The sequence below is a fragment of the Oryzias latipes genome, chromosome 14, assembly GCF_002234675.1.
Source record: "Oryzias latipes chromosome 14, ASM223467v1".
Lineage (NCBI taxonomy): Eukaryota > Metazoa > Chordata > Actinopteri > Beloniformes > Adrianichthyidae > Oryzias > Oryzias latipes.
In genome coordinates this window covers 10,612,737-10,625,474 of record NC_019872.2, presented here as the reverse complement: position 1 = coordinate 10,625,474, position 12,738 = coordinate 10,612,737, and the positions used below count along the sequence as shown (strand labels likewise).

The following is a 12,738-nucleotide window of genomic DNA, read 5'->3' as shown; positions in this document are numbered from 1 at the left end:
TGTTTTAAAACCAACATACTGAAGTCCATTTGCTCTTTCCCTCAGATACTTTAATAGGCACAGAGATCACTCTTGTGACAGGCAATGATGTCGACTCTAGTCCTGCCCTTTCCTACTCACTGCTACTGGACCCCACAGCCTTAGGCAAGTTTGGGATTCACCGCTACACTGGAGGGGTGTCAATCACTGGCCCTCTGGACTTTGAGGAGAAGACATGGTATACAGTGACCGTTCAAGCCACAGACAGCCAACACCAAACTGAGGCTAACATTACCATAGTGGTGGAAGATATAAATGACAATGCACCTTTATTCACCCATGATCTCTATCAGGTAAGATAAAAAAGCTACTTTACTTTACTTTACACTACACACAGAGCTGGTTTAGCTCGTGCTGGTTTGCAGTGCCTTCGGTCCTTGAAACCAGGGTTCGAATCCGGGCTGCTCCCTATTCCCTTCTCTGCTTCTGTGCCGGTCCCAAGCCCAGGTAAATTGAGAGGGTTGCATCAGGGAGGGCATCCGGTGTAAAACATTGCCAACTTAACCATGTGACTCATCCTCAACAGAGAGGTTGTTTCGCTGTGGTGACCCCTGATGGGAAAAAGCCAAAAGAGAAAGACGATTACACTACACACAAAGTTGCTAAAGATTTAGTATCATCATAAAAATGTTTTCTTTTGTAAATATGCATTATGAATCTATAATTATAAGAATTTCAATTGTATCTAATTGAGGAAATTCACTCAACAGGAGTTAAAATTCTCAATTCCCCTAAACCTTTAAAAAATTTAATAGCAAAGTAAATTAGCATTTAGGAAATGTTGTTCTCCCCGACTCCACTGAAGTTGCACTTACAGATCTAACATGCACTAAAAAACTCCACACATGGACATTCCCAACTTGCACACCGTGTGGGTGATAAAAGTTTAACGCCTAGTGTTAACTGGGGAATGGTTGTAGAGACAAGCCTGTATAAATGGTCTCAGGAAATTACCTCAACATCAGGTCTCTCTGAGGAAAAACAAGGAGCATGGTTGTAAAATGCAGCTTGTCCTTTATGAGTGTTGTCAACCTCCACATTGTTGTTTGGAAAATGTGTGCGCTTTTATCAAATGTTGGTCAAATTCCCACATATCATTTTATTTTATTCCTTGTTTGCTAATAATCTAATGTTATCTTTTGCCATTTTTGCATTTCAGATTAGTTTACCTGAGCACACACCTCCTGGGAGTGCAGTAATCACAGTAACAGCAACAGATAGAGACTCTGGAGAGAATGGAAGGGTCAACTACAGAGTGATGTCTTCAACTCAGGAGGGGTTTTACATTGATCCTAGCAACGGTGGGAATGTCTTTTTGTTTTTTTGATGTTCTGAATTTTTACTGTTTTTTCAAGCTGAAAGTAAAGTCCATCAAATGTTTGCATTCTGACTATGATTATCTAATTACTTTTTCCTATCCAGGAACTTTGTTCATCAATCACAGAGCTGAGTTTGACCCCGAACGACCATCTGTTAACATCGTCATTGAAGCCAGTGATGGAGGCTCACCTGCTCTCTCCTCTCTGACTACAGTCCAAGTTCACATCTCTGACATCAATGACAATGCTCCAGTGTTTCACCAGTCAGAGTACAGGTCAGCCAGTGTTCATAAGAACCTGGTCTTGTAAATTCAACTGCTTTTTCAACAAACATTCCTCATCTGTTTTCTAGGGCTATGGTTTCAGAAGACACCTTTCCAGGGTCTACACTCTTGATCTTTGAGGCTTTTGATAATGACCTATCACGAGAAAACTGCGGGTTTGATTTTGCTATTGCCAATGGGAATGAAGGGAATGTGTTCCAGATTGAAAGCAGCGTCCGATTCCTGGAAGGCCGTGGATTCCAGACAGTTGGGACCCTACTGTTGGCTGAGGGTCTTGACTTTGAAACCAAGTCTCTTTACAACCTCACAGTGGTGGTGTCAGATCGCGGCGTGCCACAGAGAAGTTCTAGTGTCGCTGCACTGATAACCATTGGTGATGTAAACGATAATCCTCCAGTGTTCAGTAGACCAGAATACACGGTGGCGCTCAGTGAAGGAGCCGTCTCTGGGACTGAGATTATACGACTGACTGCAACAGGTGGGCAAAAACATTTCCTAATTTAACAGATCTCTTTTAAATCCTCTTTGTACATTCATTTTATTATACTCTTAATGTTTTTAGACCCAGACTCAACTCCTAATGCAGAAGTCCAGTATACCATCAGCTCTGGGGATGAGATGAACTTATTTTCCATCGACCAGTGGACAGGAGCCTTGCGCCTCCAGCGGGCGCTTGATAGAGAGCACCAGTCCACACATGTTGTCATTATTCAAGCCACAGATGGACAGGGTTATTTTGCCCTGGTTCCAGTCATCGTCGATGTCAAAGATGTAAATGACAACCATCCATATTTTCCTGTGGAAACCCTGACAGCGACTATCCAAGAAAATCTACCTGCAAACTCCCCAGTGACTGTTCTCCATGCCATAGATCATGACACAGGAGTTTTTGGCCAACTTAAATATTACATGATGGAAAGATCAGGGTCAGGAAGGGACAGCTTTGTCATAGAGCAGAATTCAGGAGAAGTTAGAAGTAAAATACCCTTTGATTTTGAGAAAATCAACTCCTTTAATTTTGTAGCAGTGGCTGTGGATTCTGGCAACCATTCGGCCACTGTAACTGTGCAGGTGTTTGTCACAGGTGAAGATGAGTATGACCCACTCTTCACATCTACTGACTTTGCCTTTGAAGTGCCAGAAGGAGCTAAAAAAGGCCAAAGCATCGGCCAGGTCCTAGCACGAGATGAGGATGGTGGGGTGGATGGGATCGTCCTCTACTCTCTACTCCCCAGTTCCCCATATTTTGATGTAAACAAAACCACTGGTGTGATTTTCCTCAAGTTGGACAGTTCAAGTAGCAGCAGTGGATCTGGGAGGACTAAACGAGAAACCAGACTGATGACGTTGGAGGTTAAAGCCCATGGTCCACATGATACATCTCGAAGTGCAGTTGCCCAAATCTCTATTGATGTCACAAACACTAATTTTGGTCTGGCTTCTGATGTCAATGTACTTCTTATTGTCATCATAGCTGTGTCCCTTGGTTTTATAATCTTACTTGTTGTTATGGCTGTGGTGGTGTTCGTCGTGAAATCACGGCGCAGGAAGAAGGGCCAGGATGCAGGAAACAGAACTGCTGCCTCTGGAACTGCTTTGAAGAAATTAGATGAATGCCACTCAGGACCTGCAGGAGAGAGTATCTACCACCAGGCTTTGCCAGGTTATGCTGCAGATCAAGGTGGGGCCGATGGTGGTCCCTACACTAGAGGGGGCTCTCTGGATCCTTCTCACTCGAGCGGAAGAGGATCTGCTGAGGCTGCAGAGGATGACGAGATCAGGATGATTAACGAATACCCACGGGTGGCCTCCATCACTTCATCTATGCAGGAACACATCTCAGCCAGAGGCCCGGACTCTGGAATCCAGCAGGATGCTGATCAACTCTCTGATATCTCCTGTGAGCCTGCTGCTTTGGAGGGAAGCACCTGGTTCAAAGGAAAGAAACTTGGAGGCAGCTTAAGTGGAACCTTGCTTTCAGGTCAGCTTCCAGTCTATAGAGATGAGGGCGGTGGTTACCTGGGTGTGGGCCGTGGTTTGAACATATCTCTCCCTAAAGACTATGCTTTCCCTGAGGATGGTAAACCGTCAGTGGATGGATCCCTCACTGCCATTGTTGCAAGTGATGAGGAGCTTCGCGGAAGCTATAACTGGGATTATTTGCTCAACTGGTGTCCTCAGTTCCAACCTCTTGCTAATGTATTTACTGAGATTGCAAGGCTGAAAGATGAAACTACTCAGCAGAGTCAAAACCCTCGCCAGCCGTTCCAGCCAAAGCCCAAAATAGATCCCAAACCTCGAATTGATCCCCCGCCACTCATCACATCAGTGGCTCATCCAGGGGCCATGTCAGTCCCCCCCAAAATCCCTGTGATTGGACGCACATTCCCCCACCTGGCCTCACTACGAAGATCACCAATAAGTCACGAGGGATCAATTACATCAGCAGCAATGTCACCAAGCTTCTCTCCTTCTTTATCCCCTTTGGCTGCTCGATCACCTGCTGTTTCGCCATTTGGAGTCAATCAAGGGCCCTCAGCTTCTATGATCACCAACAGGGAGCCCTCGCTGGACCAGAGTCCTGATCACGAGATGAGAATATGACTGAAAACCTACAGAACTAGTGAGAAGTGGGAAATTTTGCAGCCCATTGTTTTGAATGTCAGATGAACTGTTCTCAAATAACATTACAAGAACTGTTTTTCCAGTCACCCGAACAGGTGAAAAGTAGGCAATAAAACTCCCATGAAGAGAACAGTTGACCTTCTTCTGGAGGAACAATTGGGAGACTCTTTTTTTAATGGTTGGCAGTAACTTAACTGCTTACCCTGACAAGAACAACCCATTCTAAAGTTTTCATAAGTGACGCAGGTCTCTGTGAACTGATCAAGCTGAGGAGGGGAAATCCTCATTTGAATGTGCACTCAGCATACCCTGCAGTCAGAGATCCCTTAGTCTGTAGATAGATTACTGTTAAGTTTTGATGTTACCTCGCTGGCTGGCCAGAGAGCTAAGGACCTTGTTTCTCTCTGTGGACATTTTTTACTATAAAAAACGGATGTTATGGCTGCTTTTGAAGAGAACTTTGGACTTGAAAAACATGTGCTTTAATTGTATTTTTTTTTTTCATTTTTAAGACCTAAAACAGTGTAAACTTTTTTCTGCATCAAATCAAATGACATATTTTGATTTAACTATTGTTTGTATATTTTTATAAAGAATTATTATTTCATAGCCATGATTTTCCATTGAGAGGTTAATTTTGTGTTTTTACACATATGTATATTTGTATGAATGCAGGATACACCATGTGCATATGTGTCTAGATTTTTAGAAACTTGTGTGACAGTATTAGTGTGACAGTATTAATGTGGGAGGATGTTTTTTTCCTTTTACTTTATTTATGAAAAAAAACACAGAATTTTAGGAAGCAGAACACAGCCCACTCTAGGTTGTTTTGTTACCTTAGAACATTTTTGATTTTCAAATTAGAGGACATCTACAAACGAATGGGTTTGAAAAGTCCACCCCCAGCTCAGTGAAAGACAGATCTGCAAACTGGCACGGTCCCTTTAATCAAGGGTAATTGCTCATCACCTCTGTGTCTTTAAAAGAAATGTCTTCCCAATATTCATGAACCGAAACTGGCTTTGCTGCGAAGTTCATAACCAGGTTGATACTGTAAAATGTCATGAAAAAATGCAACACATTTGCCAAAACAAAGTAAAACATCAGTGTATGAGCCCTGTGAAGGCGCAAAACCTAGAGAAAACAGTGCAGTATTTATAGTCAATTTAAAAATTCTTTTAATGAATTTACATCCTTTTTTTATGTATATCGGTATTGCCATATACTTTAGAGCTGGTTCAGTCACACAGTGTTTCATTGTTTGGAGAAAAAGCCACTACTTCTGTTCTTTGTTCAGCAGAATCTCACAAATTGTCTTGTGCAAAGCTGTTTCCCGTTCTGCCGAAAGCTGGTTCTGCCAGGCATGAACTCATCTGCACACAAAAAAATATATATATAACTCCCAAATTACAGTCATGGTGTCTCAGAAATAAATCTAAATAGAAACGCTTCCATTTGAATTTCAGTGCCGGTGACTGACCACCGGAGTAATGGCTGGAAAGCATTGAGTTGTACCTGTTTTTGTAGCATACATTAAATTCCCACTGCTCTCCTTTATCAAACTGTGTCCCTTTCTTCCACACAAAAATTGAGGTTGTTGAGGTCTGATTGTCTTTTTGTCTGTTGAATTATGATACAGGGCTAAAAATCTAAACTATATACAGAAAAATGGCATTAAAAACAGACAAGACTATGTTTTTAGAGCAACCACCCCTCTAAAATAAAGCGAAAAGCAAAATGTACAGTTTGGTGCAAATCTAACGCCTACGACACAACTACCCTCACAGCTAGATGCAAGCTGTTGGGGTGAGAAATGGCCAAACCTGTATTAACTGTACATGAGAACTGGACTGAGTGACCCCTCCTCCCTCACGTTTCAAACAGGAAGTACCTGCTGGTTCCAAGAAGCCAAAATCTCATAGACTTCTATTTAGAAATAAATAACTATTACTCAGTCATTTGTCAGAATAATCATTCTTGCTATAAATTTGTTCTGGCTAATCCTATTTTTTAATTTACAGGGAATTTTTGCAGAGTGCAAGCTATTCAGAATAAAAGTAGGTGGCCTTGCGTTGAACGTTTGAAGCATTTGATTTACAGATTCTCCCGAGCTTGGTTTCAATGGAAAGGGTTTGGCATCTAACATTCTCCCTTTTCATTGGAGAGAGAGGTTGCCATAGAAATGTAGACTCAGACCAACACGGACCAATCACGGCTTACTGAGGACGTCTGGTTCCAATATGACATCGGACGGCGACTGGATTGACTTAATTTGGTCGGAACCAGAAGCAACTCATTTTCTATGGACAATGTTGCACTCACTGGTGATTTGCTGTTGTGTTTCAGTATTGGTTCATTTGTACTGGGATTTGTTGTTGTTGTATCTTAAATGTAAACGTGTCTTGCACCTCTCGGCCACCATACTTTACTTATGGCTGATAAATGAATCCAGTAAACGCAATATGTGGAAATATGTATAATATTGCAGTTATTGTGTTCAGCATAAGTTGCAGTCGAATTGTTCTGACAGAAATAATTGTGGTTGCACAAAGCCCAAACCTTTTCTAAATATAACATGACTGAATTCTAACTTAGCTCTTTATCAGACATGACAGTGATTAGAAGTGCTTCATGTCCAGCATAGAAAAAAGTGTGTTGCATATTTTTGCACTTTTAAAGCCAAGAGTATGTGAAGGATTAAGTTTAGAGCTCTTCTACATTCTTCATTATGACCATGCAACAAAAAAAGATGCAAGGGAAAGAGAAAGAGCTTAATAAATGCACGTTTTTAACATATAAAAGTCTGAGACTGAAGAAGAAGAAGTTTGTCCTTTGAAGAAATGTGAGCTCCACAATAAATCCTTTAGACAGTGTACAATTTTCATTTATTTTATTTTCCAAGAAATGCAATGAGTTTTTGACAGAAAAATGAGATTGTACCAACTATTAAGTTCTCCTTTTAAGTTTAAGTGTCCCAAAAGATTCAACTTCAGGGTCATTTTGACTTTTGTCTCCAGCTGTAAATTGTATTTACCACAGACAAATACGAACTGATCCTATAAACTCTGATGTCCTTTATTGGTTTGTGAAAGACTGAAATGAAAGCATAAATGGCAAAGCCTGTTCGATTGGAGTTTATTTAACCCCACTTCTAATCCTCATGAAACAACAACTGGGCTGGACAGAGTAAAGAGACATTTTTTTGGGTCCACCGAATTAAATTTCCCCTATGTAGACAAATTTGAGCTTTCAGAAATCATAAAAGTTAGCTCAAAGATGTAGTTCCCTCATAAATATGGAACATAAAACAAATGTAAAAATTTAAAACAAGGCTCAAAATCTGTCTAGTTTGGTGTAAAGTTGTATTTTATTATATCCACCACAATCTCCAGTTTTGCTTTGTTTTACCTGTTGTGTCTTGTGTACAGGTTGGCTTTAGGTTCGTTCTCCTGGAGGTCTCTGCCCCTTTTCAGTGGCACTCCATGAGTGACGCTCAGCTGCTTTTACTTTAGATTATTTGTTTGAGCTCTATTTTAGTGTCTCGGAGTGTTGCTTTAGTTCTTGGGATCCTTACCTGAGTCATGCTGTTTTTCTAGTCCCGTTGTGTTTGTTGTGGAGTTTTTCCCACCTAGAGTAGTCTTTTCTGTTATCATAAAAACTGGTTCTTCTCTCAACCTTCTTGTCTAGTCCTGCATGGGTCATCCTAAAACACTGTGACAACATGAGAGTAAAAGGTAAATCCTCCCCTTTAAAACTCCTGCTAATGATCACTTGTGGAGTTTTGCAATTAAATACTTTTGACTTGTCTTTAAATTCGAGAGTAAAATGTTTAAATGGATGGTATTCTTATTCTAATGGTCATAGTTACTAAACTTGATATCAATATCAAAATCTGTTCAATCCAATCCACTTTGTTTACAGAGCACATTTCCCAAATGAACAGTTTCCAAAGTGCTTACAGAGACGGACTAAAATTAGATACAAAATAGAACAATGAAATGAATAAATATAAGTTAAAAACACAGAGGACCAGGACCCTTTCAGGAATCAATACATACCAGAAATATCTGCATAAAAAAGTTGTTTTTCATCAGAAAGCAAGGACATTTCAATCGAACACAAACTCTACAGTAGACCCTTTACTGACTTTTTAAACCAGTCGGTCTCAACATTTTGACCTTACACGTAAATGGAGTCCTGCCAAATTGCTCTGAGCTATGATCTCTGTTGAGTGAACATTAATGTATTCATGCCACCAGATTAGCATCTTACAAGTTTGCTGTCCAACTTATATAATGCAAACATTCTGGGTATTTTATGGCAAGTTATTGGCATCCTCAACTGATCAGCAAAAGAGGCTGATTTATTCAGATGTTTAGTTGATGTTGATGCTAAATATCAACACAGGTGCCTTACAGCTCATTGCTTTGTTAATAAAAAAAGAAAATTTCCTTTTCCTTTTAGTAATCGGATCATAGACATAGAAACAATTTAATTGATTTTAAGCTTTCGTGACTAAACAATAAACTCATAAAAAACAGTCAGTACAAACATTTTACAGCAAAATAATTGCAGACCCTTGTGGACTTTCAGTTTTGTGGTTTCTGATTTTACAACAATATGTTACTAGTATTGGTTGAAAGGCATTTTTTATTTCAAGACCTTGGACTCAATTCCTAAATGCCTGAACAGCCACCTCAAGTGTTTGGAACAAAAGTGAAGGTCTGGAAGAACAAGCATTTTGATAAATCTCATTCATCATAAATATTCATTCCGAGAAAGCACACTCTGTTTACAACTGTTTTACTTCCAGTGGGTCTGGGAGTTCTGCAGCTGCACTCTTTGGGAACAAAGCCTGTAAACACCATATTAGACTTGGCATATGCAGTAGTTTGTGTCCAGGTGCTGTTTCGTTCTAACTTTGATCAATTCTGTTTTATTACATTATAAATCAGGGATTTTGCATGAAAACAAAGCACAATAAATATCAGAACATGCAAGCACTTCTGCAGTATTAAGTATGGCAAACTGGCAAAAGACCAATAACTGCTGCAGTGAGCACAAGTCTTTTTACAGCTCTTTCCTGTATTTTTCTTAACTATAAATAAAATTATCTTGGTGTTTCAAATTCTAAAATAATCTATTAAATGTAAAGATAGGGTGGTTGAAACACATAAAGCCCAAAAAAATCTAAATTAAGATTTTCTTTTTTTGTAGTTTAATGATAAATAGAATAAAAGTTTTGGTTTTGTGTTTGGGTTTTTGTTGAGTCTGTTGTTTAGTGAGTTTTTGAAACATCAGTGTGTAGGGACCATCTACTGTTAAAATTATAAACTGGGATGCCGTCTGCCTAGAAAGTGTCTGCAGTTAGTTTGAAATATGTGCAGACGTTCATCTTAAAAAGGCAAAACAGGAAAACATTTTTCAAGTTAATTCTGAAGATATGCAAGGTGGTCTTCTTCCATTTTCATTTTTTTTCAGTTTACAGCATTATAAGATTTCTGCTCAAGATTAGCTCAATTAAAAATCAATAAAATCAAATTCAACCAGAAAGCTCTTTGAATTGATTCCCAGAAACACTAAGATATGTAAAAGTGGGCCAAAACAACTTTAGCTTGAAGGTCATGAGGCTTCCAGTGAATCTACTCACCCCCTACCTGCACTCCACACCCGCCCTGGCAGGAAATTATCGTGGACGTGCATTAGGATCACAGGAGAATACCACTGGTGCTGAAGTCCAGCTTCACGCTGTTTGCAGGATGTTATCTCTGCTGGTGAGGTGGAAACGCCTCACGCAGTCACAGACATGTGTGTTGACCTTGTTGCCTTTTGGTTTTATCATCTGCCTCTGCACTGAAAGTGTCCTGTAGTGAACTTTGTATCTAACATTGTTCCATGTTTAAAAAGAAATTAACTAAATTTAACTTGCATCCAGCAAAAATCCATTATTTTCTGTCTTTTTTTTTTTTTTACTGATACTTACATGAGGAACAACATTCAAGGAGGAAAAACACTCACAGAGGCTATTTGGCTCTTTGCCTTTGAATTCCTATTTTTAGTGAGTTTCCTTTTTTTTCTTTCCTGCAGCGTCAAGCAAAGGAAAAATGACAGGAGAAAGGATCCAGTTAAGTCAGCGTAAGTCTGGTTCTCATTTATGCTGACCTTGTGTTACAGAACTCCCTTGCCAGTGTCACTCTTACTTCACACTGTAGGAGGGAGGAGAAAGCAAGAGAGGTAAAAGAGCAATGGAAATTACAAGGGAAACAAAAAGTACCTGTGTTGGTGAAACAGCAGAATCAGATTTTATCATACTGATAAAAAAAAAGCACTTTCTGACCTCTGCTTCAATGTTAATTAGTGAGAAATTAAAAGCAAACACAATTTACAAAGTTTATTTTACCTTGCTATATAGTTTTGTCCATTCTAAAGAAACAACTGTTAACACAATGTTAAAAATAGCACCACTAATCAGTTTTAAATGCTATAAAAAAGCTGGAAAATGCTGGTAAAACAAGCTCCTGGATTATGTTGCAGAGCAATCATTCATAAAGGGACATTGCATGAAAAAATCTATGTATTTCTAGCAAAATATTGAGTTACCTAAAAGTATGAAAAGTCAGTGCCAAACATTTCCCTTTACGGTCTGTGTGTTGGGTTTTACAATACTGAAAGCACCTTGGGTTATTTTTGAAAAATTAACTATATCAAATAATTTTCTCTAGTGAGGTTTGAGGTACCTAACAATTTGTTACTTTTTATATTGTGAAATGTGTTTTACAGTGTCTTAGTAAATCATAACATTTTTAACAACACTGACATTTTAAATGTTGGATGTCAGTAACATTGGATAAAATAGACTTTAGTTATTGAGGCAAAATAAATATCCCCCAACTCCTTCTGGATAAAGCCCATCTGCTGGACTATTCAAACATGTAGTTGTGGGGTTAGATAGGCTAATTATTTTCTAAGAGTCCTGGTACATCACCTGTCCACCCTGGGGGAGGATCCCTCCTTCAGGTGGACACCCCTGAGGTTTCTTCATTTTTCTGGAATCCATTTTTTTTAGGAGTTTTTCCTTACCAAGAAGGAGGGTCTAAGGGCAGGGATGCCCAGTTTAGTTTAGTCTGTTTAGTTAGTTAATTCAGTTTAGAATTTTCCTATTGAATTCCATGTTTTCATGATCCTTTTGATCTTATGTTTTACTTTACAATTACAGGTACAAAGCCCATTGAGACAACTGTTGTTGTGATTTTGGGCTATATAAAAAATATTGATTTAAATTGAAATCGAAATACATTGGGGGAAAAATATTTGTGAGTCACTTGTTCTGCAGCAAATGAAGTTTGAAATGTTCATAATGGATGCAGTTCATCTGTGAGAGACAGAATGTAAACAGAAATGTTTGGGAATTCAAATTGTATGATTTGTCCTAAAATTGTGCATTTGTAAAAATTCAGAAAATAGATATTTTGCCCCTAAAAATAAGCAATAATTCTGTCCCTCACTGACCTGCTACTTCTAGATAGATCTGTTCTCCACTTGTTACCTGTGTTTATATCACCTGTTTGAATTGGTTGTCTTTATAAAAAAAATACTTGTCCACACCTTTAAACAGTCGCACTGCAACCTCTCCACCACGACCAAGACCAAAGAGCTGTCAAAGCACACCAGGAACAAGATTGCACACCTGAACAAGACTGGCTGAACCAATTTACAAATTTACAAACTGTTGGAGCAATTAATGGAAGAAATACAGTACAAGATTACTTACAATCTACTTCCACCTGGAGCTCCATGCAAGATCTCACCTGGTGGGGAAAAATAATCTTGAGAACAGTGAAGAAACAGCCCAGAACTACAGGGAGATGTGGTCAATGACCTGAAGATGGCTGAGACCACTCTAACAAAGCTTAGTCTTAGTCATCATGAATCACTGTGAAGCATGGGGGTGGAATCACTATGCTTAGGCGCTGATTTTCTGCAACAGATCTTTTTAAGTGGGACAACTCACTGAATTGGTGACTGCCAAATACTTTTTTTGCCCTGCTGTAAACATAGTCCTATAAGTCAGTCAAATTTTTTTGGCAATTAGTTTTTAAGCCGATAGATTTGGCATGTGTGACTTTTGTCGCATTCCTGTTTCTATTCTATAGTATCCATCTGGCAGAGTGGAATGTCCTGTCAGGTGACAAATCTTACCTTAAGGTTATTTAAAAATGTTCAGACAGGATTGGGTTGTGGCTAAAACAGGCTTGTGTTGTCACATGTTTAGAAATTAATGAAAAAATGTTAAGGAAAATGAGACGGTCTTCGTAGATTTTTGAAAACATCATGGTGACTCCATAAAACATCGTAACCTTCTTTTACATTTGTTTGGTTTCCACATGTAAGATATTAATAGATGCATGTGGTGTTCAAGTCCATATAGACCTAATAATGTGTTACACCGTCAAAAATGTCTAATCTAT

At 39.1% G+C, this 12,738-nt stretch overlaps 1 protein-coding gene across 1 annotated transcript in view; it reads left to right on the top strand.

The window, feature by feature from the left end:
- Positions 1-5,832, top strand: part of LOC101171352 (protocadherin-16) — an 89,750-nt gene extending 83,918 nt beyond the window's left edge. The window contains exons 25-29 of the mRNA XM_004076301.4: positions 46-332; positions 1,199-1,340; positions 1,462-1,633; positions 1,711-2,120; positions 2,205-5,832. Of these exons, the coding sequence (XP_004076349.1) occupies positions 46-332; positions 1,199-1,340; positions 1,462-1,633; positions 1,711-2,120; positions 2,205-4,246 (3,053 nt within the window). The 3' untranslated portion in view covers positions 4,247-5,832. The remainder of the gene's footprint in view (positions 1-45; positions 333-1,198; positions 1,341-1,461; positions 1,634-1,710; positions 2,121-2,204) is intronic.
- Positions 5,833-12,738: the final 6,906 nt, after the last annotated feature.